Consider the following 16,507-nt stretch of genomic DNA (forward strand, 5'->3'; position numbering starts at 1 on the left):
GTACGAGCGATAAAGTCACGTAAGTTTACGCGAAGCCGTTGATATTTTAATTTAAATATTCACAAATATACAGAGTGCGTCAGAAAATTTTCTGAGTAGAGAACTGCATTTTTATCAGAGAACTGCAATATTGATCACTAGTAAAAGGAATTATTTCAGATGGCAAAGAAATGTAAATCAAATTTAAAAAATAATAAAAGCAACTAACACACTTCCCGAATGATCTAAAGATAACTTGCTTCAAAGAAGGATTATGAAAAACTTTGTCAGGTAAGAAGACATAATTTCACAACCGACTTTGCGAAGCGATTCGCTGGCTGATTATAGTCATAAAGCGAAATTATGTTGAATAAGAAGGGTCAATAAACGTAACCTTCCACCCATGCATCCGGTACCCACCTGCCTTAATTAACTAAGTGCCGAGGAATTTAAAGTTATGGAAATGAATTGGGCATTTGCAGACAACTTCCAGTATTGTACCCTACCACTGGTTCGAATTAGCACAAAAACCTATTCTGTTCGCATGAGTTAAGGTTCTCCCAAAGTGGAAATTGCGATTAATCAACTGAGTAATTTAGCAGCTTTCCATATTTCTAGATTAGGCAAATACGACCCAGATTATTATGGGTAGAGCACAATTATTATGATTGCGCAATGGAACGTTCACGACTAGCCGAAAATCTAGATCAGCCTTTGTAAGTGATTTTAGACATTAGGAAACAAATTAGCGATTGTAAAGGAAAAAGTGCCGCACTCCCATTGTTTCTCAAATTGCGTGTAAAATTGTGGAGCTGAAACAATGGAGTGTAAAACTCCGAACAAACGAATTGTGCATGGGATTAAATTGTTCACATAAAAGCTTGGCTGAAATAATCAGCTTACCTGTCCCCTTTTGTCAGTCCGGTTTCTTCCAGCGCCCAATCTATCCACAATCCTGGAATATTGTCGCGTTGTCCAGCGACAAATTTCGGGCTTTTTTGATCGTAGTCTAATGTAATTGCCCGCAGTATTACCATATCTGAGCCATCCATACAGCTGGAAAATTTCCGATGCAAACAAATTACTTCAAAAATCTGTCTTTACCTAAACAAAGTGTTGTTTTCGGCGCAAGATCGATTGGACTCTTCTATGCACAGCTGAAGGGTCCGTGTCTCTTCTAGAAGCGTTAGAAGGTTGAGTTCTTCCCTCCCCAATTGATATTCCAGTTCAGCTTGCTGAATGCGAACGTCTATATTGCTGGAAAGGCCGGTCAAGAATAATCAAATTTGCAAACCATCTGGAACCTACTCTGTGATATCCAGCCGCTCCAAAGCCATTTTCAGGTTCTTAATGGCCAGGCGTTTGTTTTCAATGTCAGTCTTTAGTCTTCCCAGTCTATCTTCCGCTTGCTTCTTCTCTACCTCGGTTAATTCCCTATTGCTTGTACTATTATTCACATTATTATTGTTGTTATTACCTGCAATTTCCATTCGTTAAAACAACGCAATTACTACTTCTAATTAGCTCCCACCATTAAATATCGAATTCAACCTTAACCCAGGCACCGTTAGTTGGCCCCTAAGGCTTTGAATGATATTCTCCTTATCTTTAAGGGCATTTCGAAGATTTTCCAGCTCTTTAGCTGCCAGCTCTTTCGGGATGGATCGTATAGAGGAATTTAGTATCCCCGTATTGAACTTTTTGCGTCTTGGCGTGTTGGATAGAGATACTTCAATGCTGGCCATCTGTAACGAAAGCACCGGTAAAAAGATTTGTTGGTGCAGACTGCACCGACCATTGAAATGCCCATCTTCATGATCTAAAGCGTTACACACGATGGCTTTTTTCTACCGTCTGAAAGATAGACTCGAACAAGCCACCCACTCTGTAACCAGTTAATGGAACAATAAAGTTGGAACCCCTGCTGGAAGAGGTCGAGCTCTGATCTTTGTTTTTGTTCATATAAATGCAGTATTTGCCATTTCAGTTTGCTCATATCGGATTTACTGCTGGCAGCAAACGAATAGGGGTGTTCAGAAAACCAATTGCTCTTAAGCTTGAAGGCTGTGTAGTAGAAATACGCTCAAGGCAAAGCTGTGAACTGTGCGTTTTTAACTCATTAACATTGAGCTGAAGCCCATCTACTATTTCAAGCTCACCAATACCCTGATGGAATTTTTTCGTGAACATAATCCTGCGTGTAATCAATACCACCTATGATTAGGGACATTAAAACTTACATTACATCAGGCCTGTGGTTGCAAAGCAACATAATATGCATATCCTGATATTATCTAAACATGAAAATTGCTGGCTAGTTAGATGGGAATTTAGGTACCTAATACCTGGTAACGATTCCATAAATGATTGATTAATCTCAAGTTACATCATGTTTCGTGGTCGCAAATCTACATTTTCAGCATCGATGAAATGAGGTGTATTGATATAAGCAGAAGATAATGAATGAAAAGGGTTGTTATCGAAACAGTGCATTTTCAATCAATTGCAACAGGAAAAAAAGTCCCTCTCCATATTATCCTAAAGTTATTGGCTATTAAAATAGCAGTTTGGATGTCGCTTCCTAGCAAGGAGTGGACACCACTAATTTATCCAACTAGTTCCTGAGCAAGTTCTGCTCATTCAGGTGTAAATTGTTGTGTATCAGAATGCTTTACGATGTACGGAGTGGCTGCTTTATTTGTCGAATAAATTCAACTAATGAGTGGATGTTTAATTCAATTGAGTTATTAGAATTATTCATTAGGTGAATATAAGGTCTGTTTGGTTTTTTTCTATTAGCTTGACGTTTTCCTCGTTGCCTTTATCAGTTATCTCTATTCACTTTCAGTTAATGTACAAATATTTTGGGTCAATGCCCTTACTTAACATAAAATAACAAAAACTCCCTTTGAACAGGCTCAATTTACCACTGAATACATTCTAATCAAAAACGGGTTTCGAGTGTTTAAATCGTATGCACCCTTTTTCACACCCCTGACGAAAGAGTACAATTTAATAATGGGATGAAGCGAAAAGTTCCTTTTGAACACAACTCCAATTTAATTTGCCTTTTATGTCTGAAAAGGGCGAAAAGTCTTAGGTAGATTGAAAACCCCCCCAAGAGCCTGTTCAGAGAGAATAGCCGGTTTTTTGGCAACTTTTTCTGGGGTTTCAGTCCTTAATGCAATAAAAGCCCTAATTGAATTGTTTGAGTTTAAAAAATGCTTTATTGTAAGACACGCACTGCAGTCGGTGTCGTCATTCTGCATATGAAAAGAACAGTAAAATTCATATTATAATGAAAATGAATAGCTATTGTGTGTAAAATGGCACGAAGTGAAGATGTTTCAATAATTAGGAAATAAATCTTGGTCATTAATGTTGCGATTTATAGTTTAGAGCGATGGAATGCACTTAGAATGATTGATTTTATTATTGCAATAGTATTTCCATTCTAAATGATGATAATGTGGATTCTGAAACCGCATTCGAAGAAAAACTTTTCCTTAGAAACGTTTTTTTAAATAATTGCTTTTCCTATAGGGTCAAAGTATATGGCTATTTTTATGCAATTTCTAATCTTTACGTGTGCTGGTCAGTTATACATTTAATGTTGCACTGTCTGTATACTTTAAGCATCTTTATGTTATTAATTAATCTTATTCGGGACTGTCTGGCTGTTTTTAGTTTATTCGTTTTTTACTCTGATAATTGACTTTTCATAGCCAGAAAAAAAATCACATTTAAATCTACGATTTCCTCATAATGTTGTAATGCTTTATTACATCATTATTTAATCATTAGTGTTTTCATGTTAAAACTGAAAATTTTTATTAGTGTTTATCTTGTGCTTTTCTTTATCATTTACATTAAACTTAATTACACCGGTGTTTATTTAGCATATTTTGAAATAAATTTCCACGTTTTAAGTGTTTCTGTCGATTGAAAAGTTTGAGATTTCGTTATAATTTCGACTGCTTTTAAAGCTTCTCAATTGTAGTTTATTTTGCATGAAGCTTCATATTTAAATGTCGAATAATTTTCATCTCACACACAAAAGCACTTCCTCTCAGGTAAATTTAAGTTTATTACATACTTTCTACTAATTTCTTTAAACTTTCTATACAAAATCAAACAGTATAGTCACATATTTGATTATAAGCCGCTTAATTACCTTTAAACTGTATTTTATTATTAGTATCTTGATTTTCTCAAATTAATTTTATTCACGATCTTTCAGTTTTTCACTTGCACATTTTTTTCTTCGTACTAATTAACTTTACTTAGGCTATTTTTAAGGGTTTAGACACATTTTTTGTATATTGAAATGCTTCCAGTTTTAGTATTTTCAGTTATAGTTGCCTGATCATACAATTCATCTCTTGCTCTATCGATTTAATCCATTAATTCTAAATTTCATTAATTTTTTTTTCAAAAATATTCGTTTTTAGACGCAATTTCTGCTGCAAATTTTAGTTTTTTTGAGCCAGCAAATTAACGTTTGTAGATGCTGTCCGTTCCTATGTCCAATATTTCTTTTCTGTCATTGTATAAAAAACTGTATGCAAATTTATAAAAACAGTTCTTATTTAAAATATGTTTCTTATATTCTTATTTAAATCTGCAAATTCAAAACAGTAATTGAGAGTCTGTAGAGTTTGCTTGTTTCATTGCCTCTTCATTTTCGATATTTTCTTTTGTGTCACCCCTGTTTGAATAATACATGTTTAAATTGCCAAGAAAACCTGCTGAAATTTTAAACTAAATATGGATTTAAAATCACCAATGTTAATTGTCTACCTCAATCTACAGATTCGAGGGAAATTATAGAGAAAATTCTCCTGAATTCTTCAGTCGAAGTTGTTACATTATTGAAGTTCGTAAACATTTTTGCTTCAGTAAACTTTAGGCCAAAATGCGTTGGTTTCAAGAGCTTTGGTGATTGCATAAAAAAATAATTTGCGAAAAGCAACACAACAAGGAAATTATTAGTTGACAATGAAGAGCCCACAATGCTTTGCTTGACGTCTTGAAATAAATTTCATCAAACACCTGCATTTATAAAGTGTCTTCATCAGACGTGGGTGCTATTTGGAGAAATTGTGAATATTAAAACAGCAAATGTTGCACTTCAATCAACACTCTCAATTCAGCTTTAAACAACCGAAACCAATGAATGTTTTACCTTTGCTTCCAAGGTTTCCAGTTGAGCCATCCTCGGTTGAATAACCGTCGGTTGCAAAGTAGTCTGAAACAAGAAGAGAAAAAAATCAACGGCCATTCAACAGGTGATTGATAATTCCTCGATAAATCACTCGTTTATACACACATTTCAATGGCTATTAACTCATTCTGTCCTGTAAACACCTGTCATCATTGGTGGTAGTTTGTTAAACCTCTAGTTGCATGACTGAAACTATATTGTCACTAATGGACTTTCACTGCTAAATTTACATTTTACTCTGTTAGGAAGCATTATAAAAATTATTTTCCATTTGATTGATTTGAGTAATTTCAAGAGAAAACTCTGGCTATTGATGATTCTGAGCATTTAGGTAGCACTCAAAGAGATGTTTTAAAAATCCATTTACTAGCTTCGTAAAATTATACCTGATAAGCAGTTAATTATTTTCAGTTCAAGCCAAATCTGTTTGCGCTCACTTTTCGTGTACCCTCTAAGTAAAAATTACGGCCTTCTAAACAAAGCGGAATTGTTTGAACTTCCGGCACGAATTTATTGTTCAACCGCTTGGCAATTAAAGGGCCCTGTTCTCATACTTAGCAGTGTTAATAGCAAAAGTGCACTTGAATCAGTGTTTTTGAAAAACATCATTGAACTTAATAAATTCGCAATTAGATATATATTTAAATTTAAATTTATAATATTTAAAACAAAATGCCAAGTATATTATCAGTGCAAGTAAATGGAAAACTGCACGCCGCCAAAGACGTCGATGTACCAGTAACTGATTCGTAACGTAATTGCATCTACCGTAACAATTCAGCAAGAGCATATTATTAAGCCGCCGAGTTTCCTGACATCTTAATAGCTTCAATTAAAAATCGTAAAACGTTATTCGCCAAACAAATCTATGTGCGTAATTTTTCATTGTTTGTGGGAAGCTTTGATGTGATTTTTTCCATTGGCGGTGAAACAATCAATGCCTGATTATTTCCTGGCGATTTATTGGCTAAAACAAAATGGGTAGAAACTAAAAGTTTTACAAGCCGAAGAATATAAACGTTAATTAACGTGGTTTCATGTTCTTCAGTTTCAGTCTTCACTGTCTGAACTCGTAGAAAATATAAAATTAAATAAGATTTGGATACTGTCCAATCCAACGCACAGTTGGTGAAAAACGTACGGAAATTCAAATTAAACTAAACACAAATTAGATTACGGTAATTCAACGCTGGCAATTTTTCGCTTTAGACGAACTGTTTTTTGCAACTGGAATGGCCAGTATAAATAAGCTCAGAACGTGAAAACGGGAAAATTTAATTACCAGGAACATTTGTAAGTTCCAAGTTGCAAAATGGACATATCCGGTATTATATCGAGAATGTGAACACCGTTTGGGAAAAAACGCTGACAGTGATAAATGTAGAATATTCAGTTAGATACAAATTTACTTGTTTTTGTCGTTATATATTCTACGTTTTTCACCACTTAAGTAATATTGGAAGATGGAAGTGAACCTAAATTTATTGCTGATTTTACTTTAAAATGTGTTTATTTCGCCCATTCGGAACTAAAATTTGATTATGTAAAGGACATAATATTTATTGAAAAAGTCTGTATCCAACTTTGCTCAGAAAATCTCTATCTGCTGAATAATTATTCACTTCGAATAAGCAAAACCATTAATCATCGGTACCTACTTACGCTCCTCAAACTACTAAGTTCGCCTGCTGTATCTCATACTTATCAATTTGTAATTATTCATTGATATAAGTCTCTTGGAGACCAACAGTGTAATTTCGAAATTCCAGCAACACTATAATCTTCCTAATTAATTGTAGGCTGTAAGAGCGCTCGGATTTTTGGCGTGAGGTTAGAGAAAATCGCCACTACAGAGGCCTTCTGACGATAAACCAACACACAAATTGTATAATAAAAAAACATTGTTAACCAACCAAAGTCTAAGCTCTCAAATTATCTGCTATATAATTACGAGGAAGACGCAATTTGAATCCATTCCGTCACCTGAAAAAAATTTCCCTGATGGATTTACGTAACATTTAAAGAGCCTGATGGACGTATAACAAACTCGTTCCGTTCACTCTTGGTACTGTCATGAACCTGTCTTCATAAATATTGCCAGGCCTTATTGGGTTCAAATGTGTTTGCGAATTTCAGCCGCAAAGTCAAGCAAAAAAAACTTCTTGTGCTTTGAACCACCAACTGGTTTTGATTTAAATATATTTCGTTTTCAATCCCGGAGTATGGCTCGTTAGTACAGTTGCTGAGGTCGAAACTACCATAATGGGGTACTTAACAGTTACTTAATAAATATTCCTGCAAATGTTCAGATTCAACAGACTTTACGTGTTATGTTAAAAACTTTTCATTAGTCTCATAATAAGTAAATCTGCCATGTTCTCCGTCAACCACAGTAAATTGCCTTTGCGTCTAAGGAATTAATAGTAAATAATGAGTACCATTTGATATTGACGAAAATTGCTCAAAGAGATTTGTTAGTGTGCCTTATTGGTAAGTTTTTAAAGAATTGACAGTGTTAATTGTATTAGAAAACTATTTCAGAAAATGTAAGAAAATGAGATAGAAAAGGAAAATCTGAGGAAAATTTTAGGAACATGCAAAAGCAGAGCAGGTGTTTTCCAATTAGTCTGAACAGTACCCTTTTCCCAGTTCTTCGAAAATTCACTCACTAATACATTAAATCCTGTTGAGCAAGAAAAGAAAAATTCTGAAGCTGTGCCAACGATTTAAAAAAATATCAGGATTGTTACACCTAAACTTAAAATTTTCGATAAAATTAATTTGGAAATAGGATTTTCAAAGGACTATTTTGAGAACAGAGCATGCAGATAAAATACTTTGAGCAAATTTGTCAAAAATGAAGATACAAATTTCTTTTGCCGAAAGTGTGCTCCATTAATCCTGATGATAAATAGCGAAATTTGCAATTTTCCAACAAATCATTGCTTAAAAATGCCGGCAGATAATTTCCGAGAGTTATTCAGCAATTGCTACAAAAATTGCGCAAAGTATAGCCAAAGCAAATGAAGGTACTATGCAAATTTTTGCTGCTTGAAAAATAACACTATGAGATGTATTTTTTCGGTGACTTTTCAAAGTTAACCTTTTGAACAGCAAACATTTTCTATAAAAATAATTAGTTTAAAAATTGCACAAAAATTACCAAAAAATAGTTTAGTAAAAAAAGTATAGTTTTCGGAAAATACAAGCTAATATTTTTATCAACCGTTGTGAACAGCAATTTAATTTTCAAAAGTTTAGATATAAAATATATATAAAAAGCAATTGAGAATGTTAATACAAATGTTTACAGAAGAGTTCACATACAAATTTCACAGCATATATGATAAAAAGACCATCGCTTTGTAATTATTGTTGAAATCAAAACGACAATGTCTCTACACATTGCAGAAAAAGCATCAGTTTATCAAAATTTATCCGTTTGTGGGAAACTTTTTTAATCCCAAATTATTCTCAAAATATCCATGCCAAGGCATTTTCGATGAAAATAGGAAAATAGAACAAACACATCGATGGCATAGACTTTAGCACCCTTCAATTATAAGTCAATTTGGGCAAAAAATAAACTCAGTTTTAACCAATTAAAAACAATTAAAGCGTCTAACAAAATGAGAAAATAAGCTCTCATTAACAAAACAAACACTAATTCGTTCTCTTCTGTTATGATATCGAATGCTCGGCCTTTCGCATTCACACATTCCCAATAACTGCGACTTTTTATCATGGTTTTATCAAAAGCTTCTTAGCTTAAGAGAAACGATACAGTAAAAAATCATGCAATTCCAGAAAACACTGATCATAAATAAAATAAAGCGATCCCATAATAGCTTTACGAATAGCAGCCATACACTCACACCTAATTTAAAAGTTCAGTATTCTCAAATTACCCCTCTTCTCATGATAAAGCTAAAACGTTCTGTATCTAAACCGGCTCATCAAAGAACTGTAGAGCTCATTAAGGTATGAGATTTTTTATCGCTCTCGACTATTATAATTTTTACGCAGCTTCACAATTGCTGCAAGTCATACCTGCTAAACACAGAGTTCAGGAATCAATTCTGCATTTACTTTGCAATCAAATTAGAATTTTTAATGAACTTTTTTTATTTGATCAATCTAGATGTTTGTTGTAGATTGGGTTCAGTGAGTCTTTTTCAGTTAAGGCCTAGGTGCACACTTACTAGAGAAACGCTTCGTTTTTCTAAGCCAGGACTTGCGTTTCCCAATGGAGACTCAGTTTCAACTTCAGGTGGACAGTCTGAGTGAACAGAAGCTCTTTGGCGCCTACTTGCTTGACTTCGAGATCGTGTAGGACTTCTTGGAGGAACTGGCGTAGTCATTACGTCATTGTTAAGTAGTTCATTGCACTTCTACGGAATTCCTTCTGGAACAAAAAAATAAAATTATTTCGGGACTTTGGAACCAAATCAAACATCAGACTTCAGTATGCAAAACACAGATTCTCAAGCAAATAAATATGCTTTGCTTATAATAAGTTGCATCTTGGGATTGAATGCAAAAAACCGCCTTCCATACCGTATAAGAGCAGCGTGAGCTGGAGTTTACTGTGGTGCTAGAAGGTAATTTTCGCGGAATTTTCATTTTGAGCAATTCCGATGTATAATAATTCTAAATGTAATAATTTTCGTTTCTGCTTGAAGCGATTGACAGAGAAAATAGTTTGCGCTCAATTTTGGAAAACTTGGCTTTGATCCGAATATTTTTTAAATGTTTGTTTTACTAAAACTACTTTTCTTGAACCGCTGACTTATGAGCAACCGTTAACAGCAAAGTTAAGCAAAGAACAAACATATTCCAAATTGGTGTTAGTTCTGATTCGCCATGATTTGCTTAATTTTATAGATCGGTTTTGTGTAATTTTTAGAAGATTTTGTAAAATAATATCCGCAATTTGTAATTTGCTTTAAGACCAATTTTGCAACAATCCGTCAATAAAGAACTTGTTCTAAATCGTGATTGTCAAAAAATAAGTGTTCTATGTTGTCTTGCAAGCGTCTGATCATCTTGCGTAATTTTGGGTCCTTTTGCAAATAATTTTTACAATACATTTTTTTTCTGCATATAATTTTAACAAAGCGCCGCTACTCCTTTAACATACTTTAACAAAGCGCTGCTACAAGATTGCTTAGGGATGCTCGGCCTGATTTAAATAATTTTCAAATTTTTTTCTAAAATAAGGCTACAAATTACTCAAATCCAAAACATTTATTAATTTATAATTCTATTTATTTTAAGTAGTAGAAAATGATACAGAGCAAATTATTATTTGCTCTTTTTTGTAGAATCCTTAAATGTTCAACAGATTAAAGTATCATGTCTGTAATTATAGAAAAGCACTCTGATACCAAAAAATGCATTAGACTAGAATTACAAAACTTATCAACAAACTTGGCTCAAATTCCTAGAACCAGCATCTGAATAGTTAGTGAAATGCAGCGAACAGCTGTTTCTATGTAAATTACACCTCGAAATACCATAAACCGACCATAAAATTAATCTTGCCACTCCCTATAAATTTACACATCCTCCAGCTTATCGATATTAGTTTCGGTTAAATACAGTCATTGTAAACCTGCTTTTAGGCTTTATCTCTAATAGACACATTTGTATGGCTATAATTTCGATTTGACATACATAACTTGAAAAGCGTCTTTAAAATTTAATCTTTAGATTGAACCGGTAACGATTTATAAAGCCTTAATTAATTGTCTTCGTTACTTTTTTATGGACTTCGTCCTAATTTAAATTGTTTTTGCTGAAGGAATTAAATTTCTTTGAAAAAGCTTTCTGTTATTATTTGCGATATGTGAGCCCAATACCGATATCGGATTCAGAGACTTGTCTCTGATCGAATTGGTGCAAGTACTAGGGAATATAATGAAGAGGAAAAGTGGAACATCTGCTTTTGGTCATGGTCGGTTTGCGCAGACCGTTGGAAATGAATGTTCATACGGGAACTTTTGTCCCGTTTAGGGTTTGTTTTATGTTTGGAAATTAGGGGTGTCCGCACTTCAAGAAGGTGCAGACAAGAGAGGAAGCAATGAAGAACAAGACAAGCAGGGTTGTGAAAGTCTCTATGAACCAGTTACTCAGTTTACAATGTTTCAATCAAAGATTTCCATCGATTCTTAGAATCAATTGCAGATCAATTTGAATGAACATGTAACTTAACAATATATCATTGAATAGGCCTGACCTTTGCAGCATGAATGTCTTAACTGAGCAAGTTCGCAAATTAAAATGCATATTAAATATGACAGCACAGTATGATTTGATTTAATAATGTTATTGAACTGGAGGCGCCGCAAACCTCTGAAACTTGCGTACATGTCAACGTGCTTGATTAATTATTGTTGTATGGTAAATAAATTACATATGTAAAATTATTACTATTATAAAATTAGCCCAAAGAAATCATTATTAATTTGCCCCAGCCGTGCACAGAGCGAGTAGTGATTAATTATTATGAAATATATTGCAGATGGTTAATTAAGTTCATCTAACAGATTTTAGTTGAATGTGGCAGAACTTTCTTTTTTTTATGTAAAGTCTTCAACTCGTCCCAAATTAATTCTCGACTAAACAGGAAAATATCCTGAACAGCACCACTTGCTTCTGGCCGTTTATCTGAACAAGTCACGGGCGTGTTCGATATTTTTCTGATCCCCAAAGCGTAAAGAACAAACCCAGCTAAAACCATTAAGTATTCCGAAACAAGGAAGTGGGGTTGGAGATTTTTGCCACTAAATCCTGTTTAACTTCATCGTGGCACTAGACAGAATAAAACCAAGACTTTTGTTAAAGGCGACATGCCTTGGATGGGTTTAATGTTACATGCGACCAGTCACAATAGATATGCTTTATGTGCTGCTCAGGTAATTGCCATTTAATGTTGGATTTATGCCTCTTCAAGCTGCGTTAGTTTGCAAACTTAACGTGCTGATAAAAGTCTTCAAACCTTTATAAAAATTTGATTACTTCACTTTAGCCATAACAGCAACCCGAAAGCATGCAAAATCTAAAATATTCAGGAAAACCAGCAGTCTGAATAAAGAAACACTGAAGTAAGGTTCTAAGACTGTTCAGGAATCCCCATAAACTACCGTGTTTACTGCTTCAAAGACAAATGCTCGGCCTTGTTTGGATGAGGCACTGCTGGAAGATGAATTATTTAACAGCCACTCTTTGCAACTACATAAAGATGCTTAAATGGATTGAGACAAAACTGAAGTAGGAAATAAGAAATCCTACTTTAGTCGGAACATATTGGATTTAAGTGTTCTCGTATAAATTACTTTCTTGTAATTTAATGCCCGCAATAGTACGGAAAAAGTCAAGCAGTTGCTGCAATAGATTCGCTCTCGGGTTTCAAGTGGTGAGCAAATAACATATAAAAATGGAATAATTGATTGTGAAACGTGAAGCAGCATCTTTGGCAAAATTACTATATCATGTTGGCAAGGTATTAGTGCCGCCAAGCTAATCTAGAAACATATTATTCAAGAGATAATGAAGTTGAAAGCAACACGTGCAAAAAGTTCGCATTTTGCACGATAATGTTCACCTGGGGGCTTGCAATGATTTATAGTTTGTTTATTTGCTCCAGGATGGGCAAAACTAAGCGAGAAACATATCGTATATCTCAGCTATTCAATGCGGGATTTACCTATATAATTTATCATTAAGATAATTCTTTTAATATTTCAAAGTTTTTTCCCTTTCACTCGGTGACTATATTTTTGTTTGCCCTATCAGAATTAATTATATTCTATGTGTAATTGTAATGTTTAAGTTAAGTCGATCTCCTTAAGGACTTATTTAGCACTATTTTCTCAAGTTTTTATTTGCCCCGACGTGTAAAAGCATTCTAAAGTGCAGTTTGCCAGTAGATTGAATGAAATTCCGTTTAAAGAATAAAACTATAAGAATTTGAAAATAAAAAGGATATTTTTGTTACGTTTTAAAGAAATTATCAATTTTGCTAGCAGACAAAATAGGATGTTCTCTATCAACCAACGTAGCCAGCAATCAGCCCTATTTTCTATGTTCTATTTCATTAATTGAATCAACACAATTTCCTAATGTTTTTACAATTTTATCGGACAAATTGCTTTTTTGAAAAACTTGCTTTGAACTCAATGTTGAAAGCAAGCGCGGGAACAAAAATAACAGAACATGTTTGGTTGAAAATCTGTGGAAACAGAATAATCAAAATAGCGAAAAAATGGGAACGGCAAACTGGGAAATATTGTGTCTAATTGGGTTAAAAGAAATAATGACTATACAATCTAAAGAGTTTCATAGAATATAAATCTGCATAAGCCTGGAAGTGGTAAAAATTGTTCATCTCTACAATATTAGAAGTGAATTAAATCGACACGAATTAAAATCCTCAATTAAAGCCAATATACAAAGAACTCAATTGAAACTATAACAATAAACTACGCTTTTACCTTTGTATGACTGTATTATAAGAAACACTGTTTTTGCGAAATTCGTAGTAACAAGCTGGAGATCAATGGATGCTAATGTGAAAAAACAGAGTAATTCAATATCATTAAATCACGAGGAAAAACACTTGGAAAATGTCTCTTATATTGGGCATAAAATTAAAACTTGGCAGGAAACACTGTGTTTTGAGACACTGGAGAATATCTTAATCAATACTCTGCATGCATCTAAATGCCATTCCGGATTCTTAAAACATCTGTTGATTTTCAGAGCAAAGAACAGTATCGACGAATCAAAATAATACCAAAACACTCAAGCAGGTTTTACTAAAAAAAGACAAAAAATGTTTTGTTGACAAAACATTTTTTGTCTTAAAATCGCACTAAAAAATCTAATAATCGACTGCATGAATGTTTGTTGCCAATCTTCTGATTTATAATGTTGTAAGCCTTTCTTTGAACTGTGAGAAAAATAGTATGATTTCGGAAGTATTGATTCATACAGCTTTCATATACTGGAAAAATAAAAAAATCCTGTTGGTCAATCGATTTTCCACACCGAAGGAAATTTAATATGACGTTATTTAAAAAGGAACTTTAATTTTTCTGGACTGGAAATTAAAAAAAAAATGCAATGAGCTTTTCACAGTTTTTAAGGAAAATTATTTTCTATCAATCAGCGCAAACTATCTCCGATAATTATTGACGTTTTTCAGTCATAAACAAACAAAACTCTGTGGGGTAAAGCAAAGCGCATTAAGAACTTTTTTTGTAAATTCGAGTCAATTTTTACTAAAAAATAACCATTTGAAAATCCTAAATAACATCAATTTCGTCGAATATTCAAATCCGGGTACTCGGTTCTTCGGTAATACAAATTTTGAAACTTGGATTTTGGAATCAATAAATTGTTTAAAATTTGCGCAATTTTTGACACCATGAGAGTTATTCATATCGCGAGATACTAAAATTATCATGTTCATAAAGACAAAAAGAGGAATTAACACATTTTCATCCTGAAAAGCGTAACTATTATTTGAGATATTTGCTAACCTTCCGATGAGCCACGCCTGAAAGCTTAATCAAAAGCAGCTTTTAAAACATTCTTCTTGTGCCAGATGTTCATTTGTCCCACTAAGAGCATGACCCAAAAACCTTTGTCCAGGAACGACAATAATTCTAATTTACCGGTTTCTCCGTTTTTATGTTAGATGTTTATCAAATCGTTTAATTGTAGCACACGAGATATTAGTATCTTGTCGATTATATAAATAATTCAATTAATAATTTTTCAAAATTAACTAAACTTTGGTTTTTAGTGCAAAAAATCAATGATTTTAAGAAAGTTGTGCAATTTTGTCTACTCGACACTGCCTTTGGTATTTTTGGGGTTGTTGAATGCGCTTGGCCCTTGAAATCCTTTGGTGCTCGATAAGTATGGCAATAATCGAGTTTTATCGGCTTATAATTAAAAAAAAAAACACAAAATCATTCAAAAGCCATAATAATCCTCCAAGACTAAGAACTCTAACCTATTGACTAATATATATCCGCATTAAAATTAGAAATATAATGCAATAATCGCATACGTCCAGTGGTTTCCATTAGCATTCACATCTATAGATAAGCGATTTTACAAAATCATGCCTATAATAACCGGCTTAAAATGCTTGTAGGAAGCCGAACGATCATAAGGATTAAACAGTGATATATGTGCTGTACACATTTTAGATGACCATTAATTGCATCATGTATGACATAAGTTATTAAGGCGATTTTACACATTCGGTAGCAATCGAAAAATGCGCCGTACATACAAAGAGCGCGTTTCTCTCATATTTGCATAGTTAGATCAGATTGCATTGCGATGTGAAAATGAGACGTTTATTAATTGCAACCTTCTCATCTTGGGCTATAAGGAAGTCTATGCAATTGTGAATGTGATACACTCTAGAAATAACCGAACATATTTTGAGTGCTTATTCGTGAGCGCAAAAACGCTCATTTCTAGACAAAGACTGTAAAGCACGTTTACATATTTTTTGCCACAGCTTAATTTGATGTAAATGATGTTCTACAAATTTCTCATTTCCTTAGCACTCACTCTGTTAGCATGTGTAAAATTAATAAAAATACGGAAGTCTTCGATGTTCGGCTAATACAAACGACTCATTGTTCTATATATATCTTAAGCTTAATGGCCATATAAAAAGAAACAAAGGTGTATATTTCACTACCCGCCATCTACGTCTTCGAGAACAGTAGACGTTTCGTAGAAACAGACAAGTTAATTAGAATGGCTTGATAAAAGTTCGTCTGGGAATTAATTAGTTCAGGCCCCGTTGCATGTCCGAAAACCCGAAGACATTCCATCGTGTATGAGCTCGATTTCGATTGATTCATGGGCGTAACTTGGATGTTCAAGTTCACAGTGTTTTTCATTAATTTTGCTTAAATTTACGTGAAAATGCTTTCGGAAGATTGATGGTTCATGTTGACATGGTTCCGGAGCAGGACGAGATAAAAAAGCAATTTCTTGGGATATATTCGAGATAACGAGCGATTTCGGTTATATGTCATCGATCAAGTATCTTTTTCAATATTAATTTTCTACCTTTGCAACCGAAAGTGGGAGTTGAGGACGAGGATATCTGAAAACGTTTTTCAGGACTGATTCGGACATGGGGGTGAACAACTTATTTTCGGATGTTTTGATTATTAAAATAGCTATATAAAGTAAACTAGATTATGTATTAGCAAATAGTGTAATAATGTGTAAACACCATTTTCCCAATTTTATTTAACTAGTATC

At 33.7% G+C, this 16,507-nt stretch overlaps 1 protein-coding gene across 2 annotated transcripts in view; it reads right to left on the reverse strand.

Moving 5' to 3' along the window:
- Positions 1-245: 245 nt before the first annotated feature.
- The window catches only part of LOC125503339, a 31,238-nt gene continuing 14,976 nt past the window's right edge, over positions 246-16,507 (reverse strand). The window contains exons 2-7 of one of the 2 annotated variants that reach the window (XM_048663429.1): positions 9,406-9,605; positions 5,165-5,227; positions 1,511-1,724; positions 1,288-1,456; positions 1,084-1,236; positions 246-1,035 (exon numbers count right to left, since the gene is read on the reverse strand). In XM_048663429.1, coding sequence (XP_048519386.1) covers positions 879-1,035; positions 1,084-1,236; positions 1,288-1,456; positions 1,511-1,724; positions 5,165-5,227; positions 9,406-9,564 — 915 coding nt within the window. In that variant the 5' untranslated portion in view covers positions 9,565-9,605 and the 3' untranslated portion in view covers positions 246-878. Of the gene's footprint in view, positions 1,036-1,083; positions 1,237-1,287; positions 1,457-1,510; positions 1,725-5,164; positions 5,228-9,405; positions 9,609-16,507 lie in introns of both variants that reach the window. The other variant, XM_048663428.1, reaches the window with a different exon arrangement.

Source organism: Dendroctonus ponderosae, unplaced genomic scaffold (assembly GCF_020466585.1).
Source record: "Dendroctonus ponderosae isolate FM_Combo_2020 unplaced genomic scaffold, Dpon_F_20191213v2 Dpon_F_20191213_199, whole genome shotgun sequence".
Lineage (NCBI taxonomy): Eukaryota > Metazoa > Arthropoda > Insecta > Coleoptera > Curculionidae > Dendroctonus > Dendroctonus ponderosae.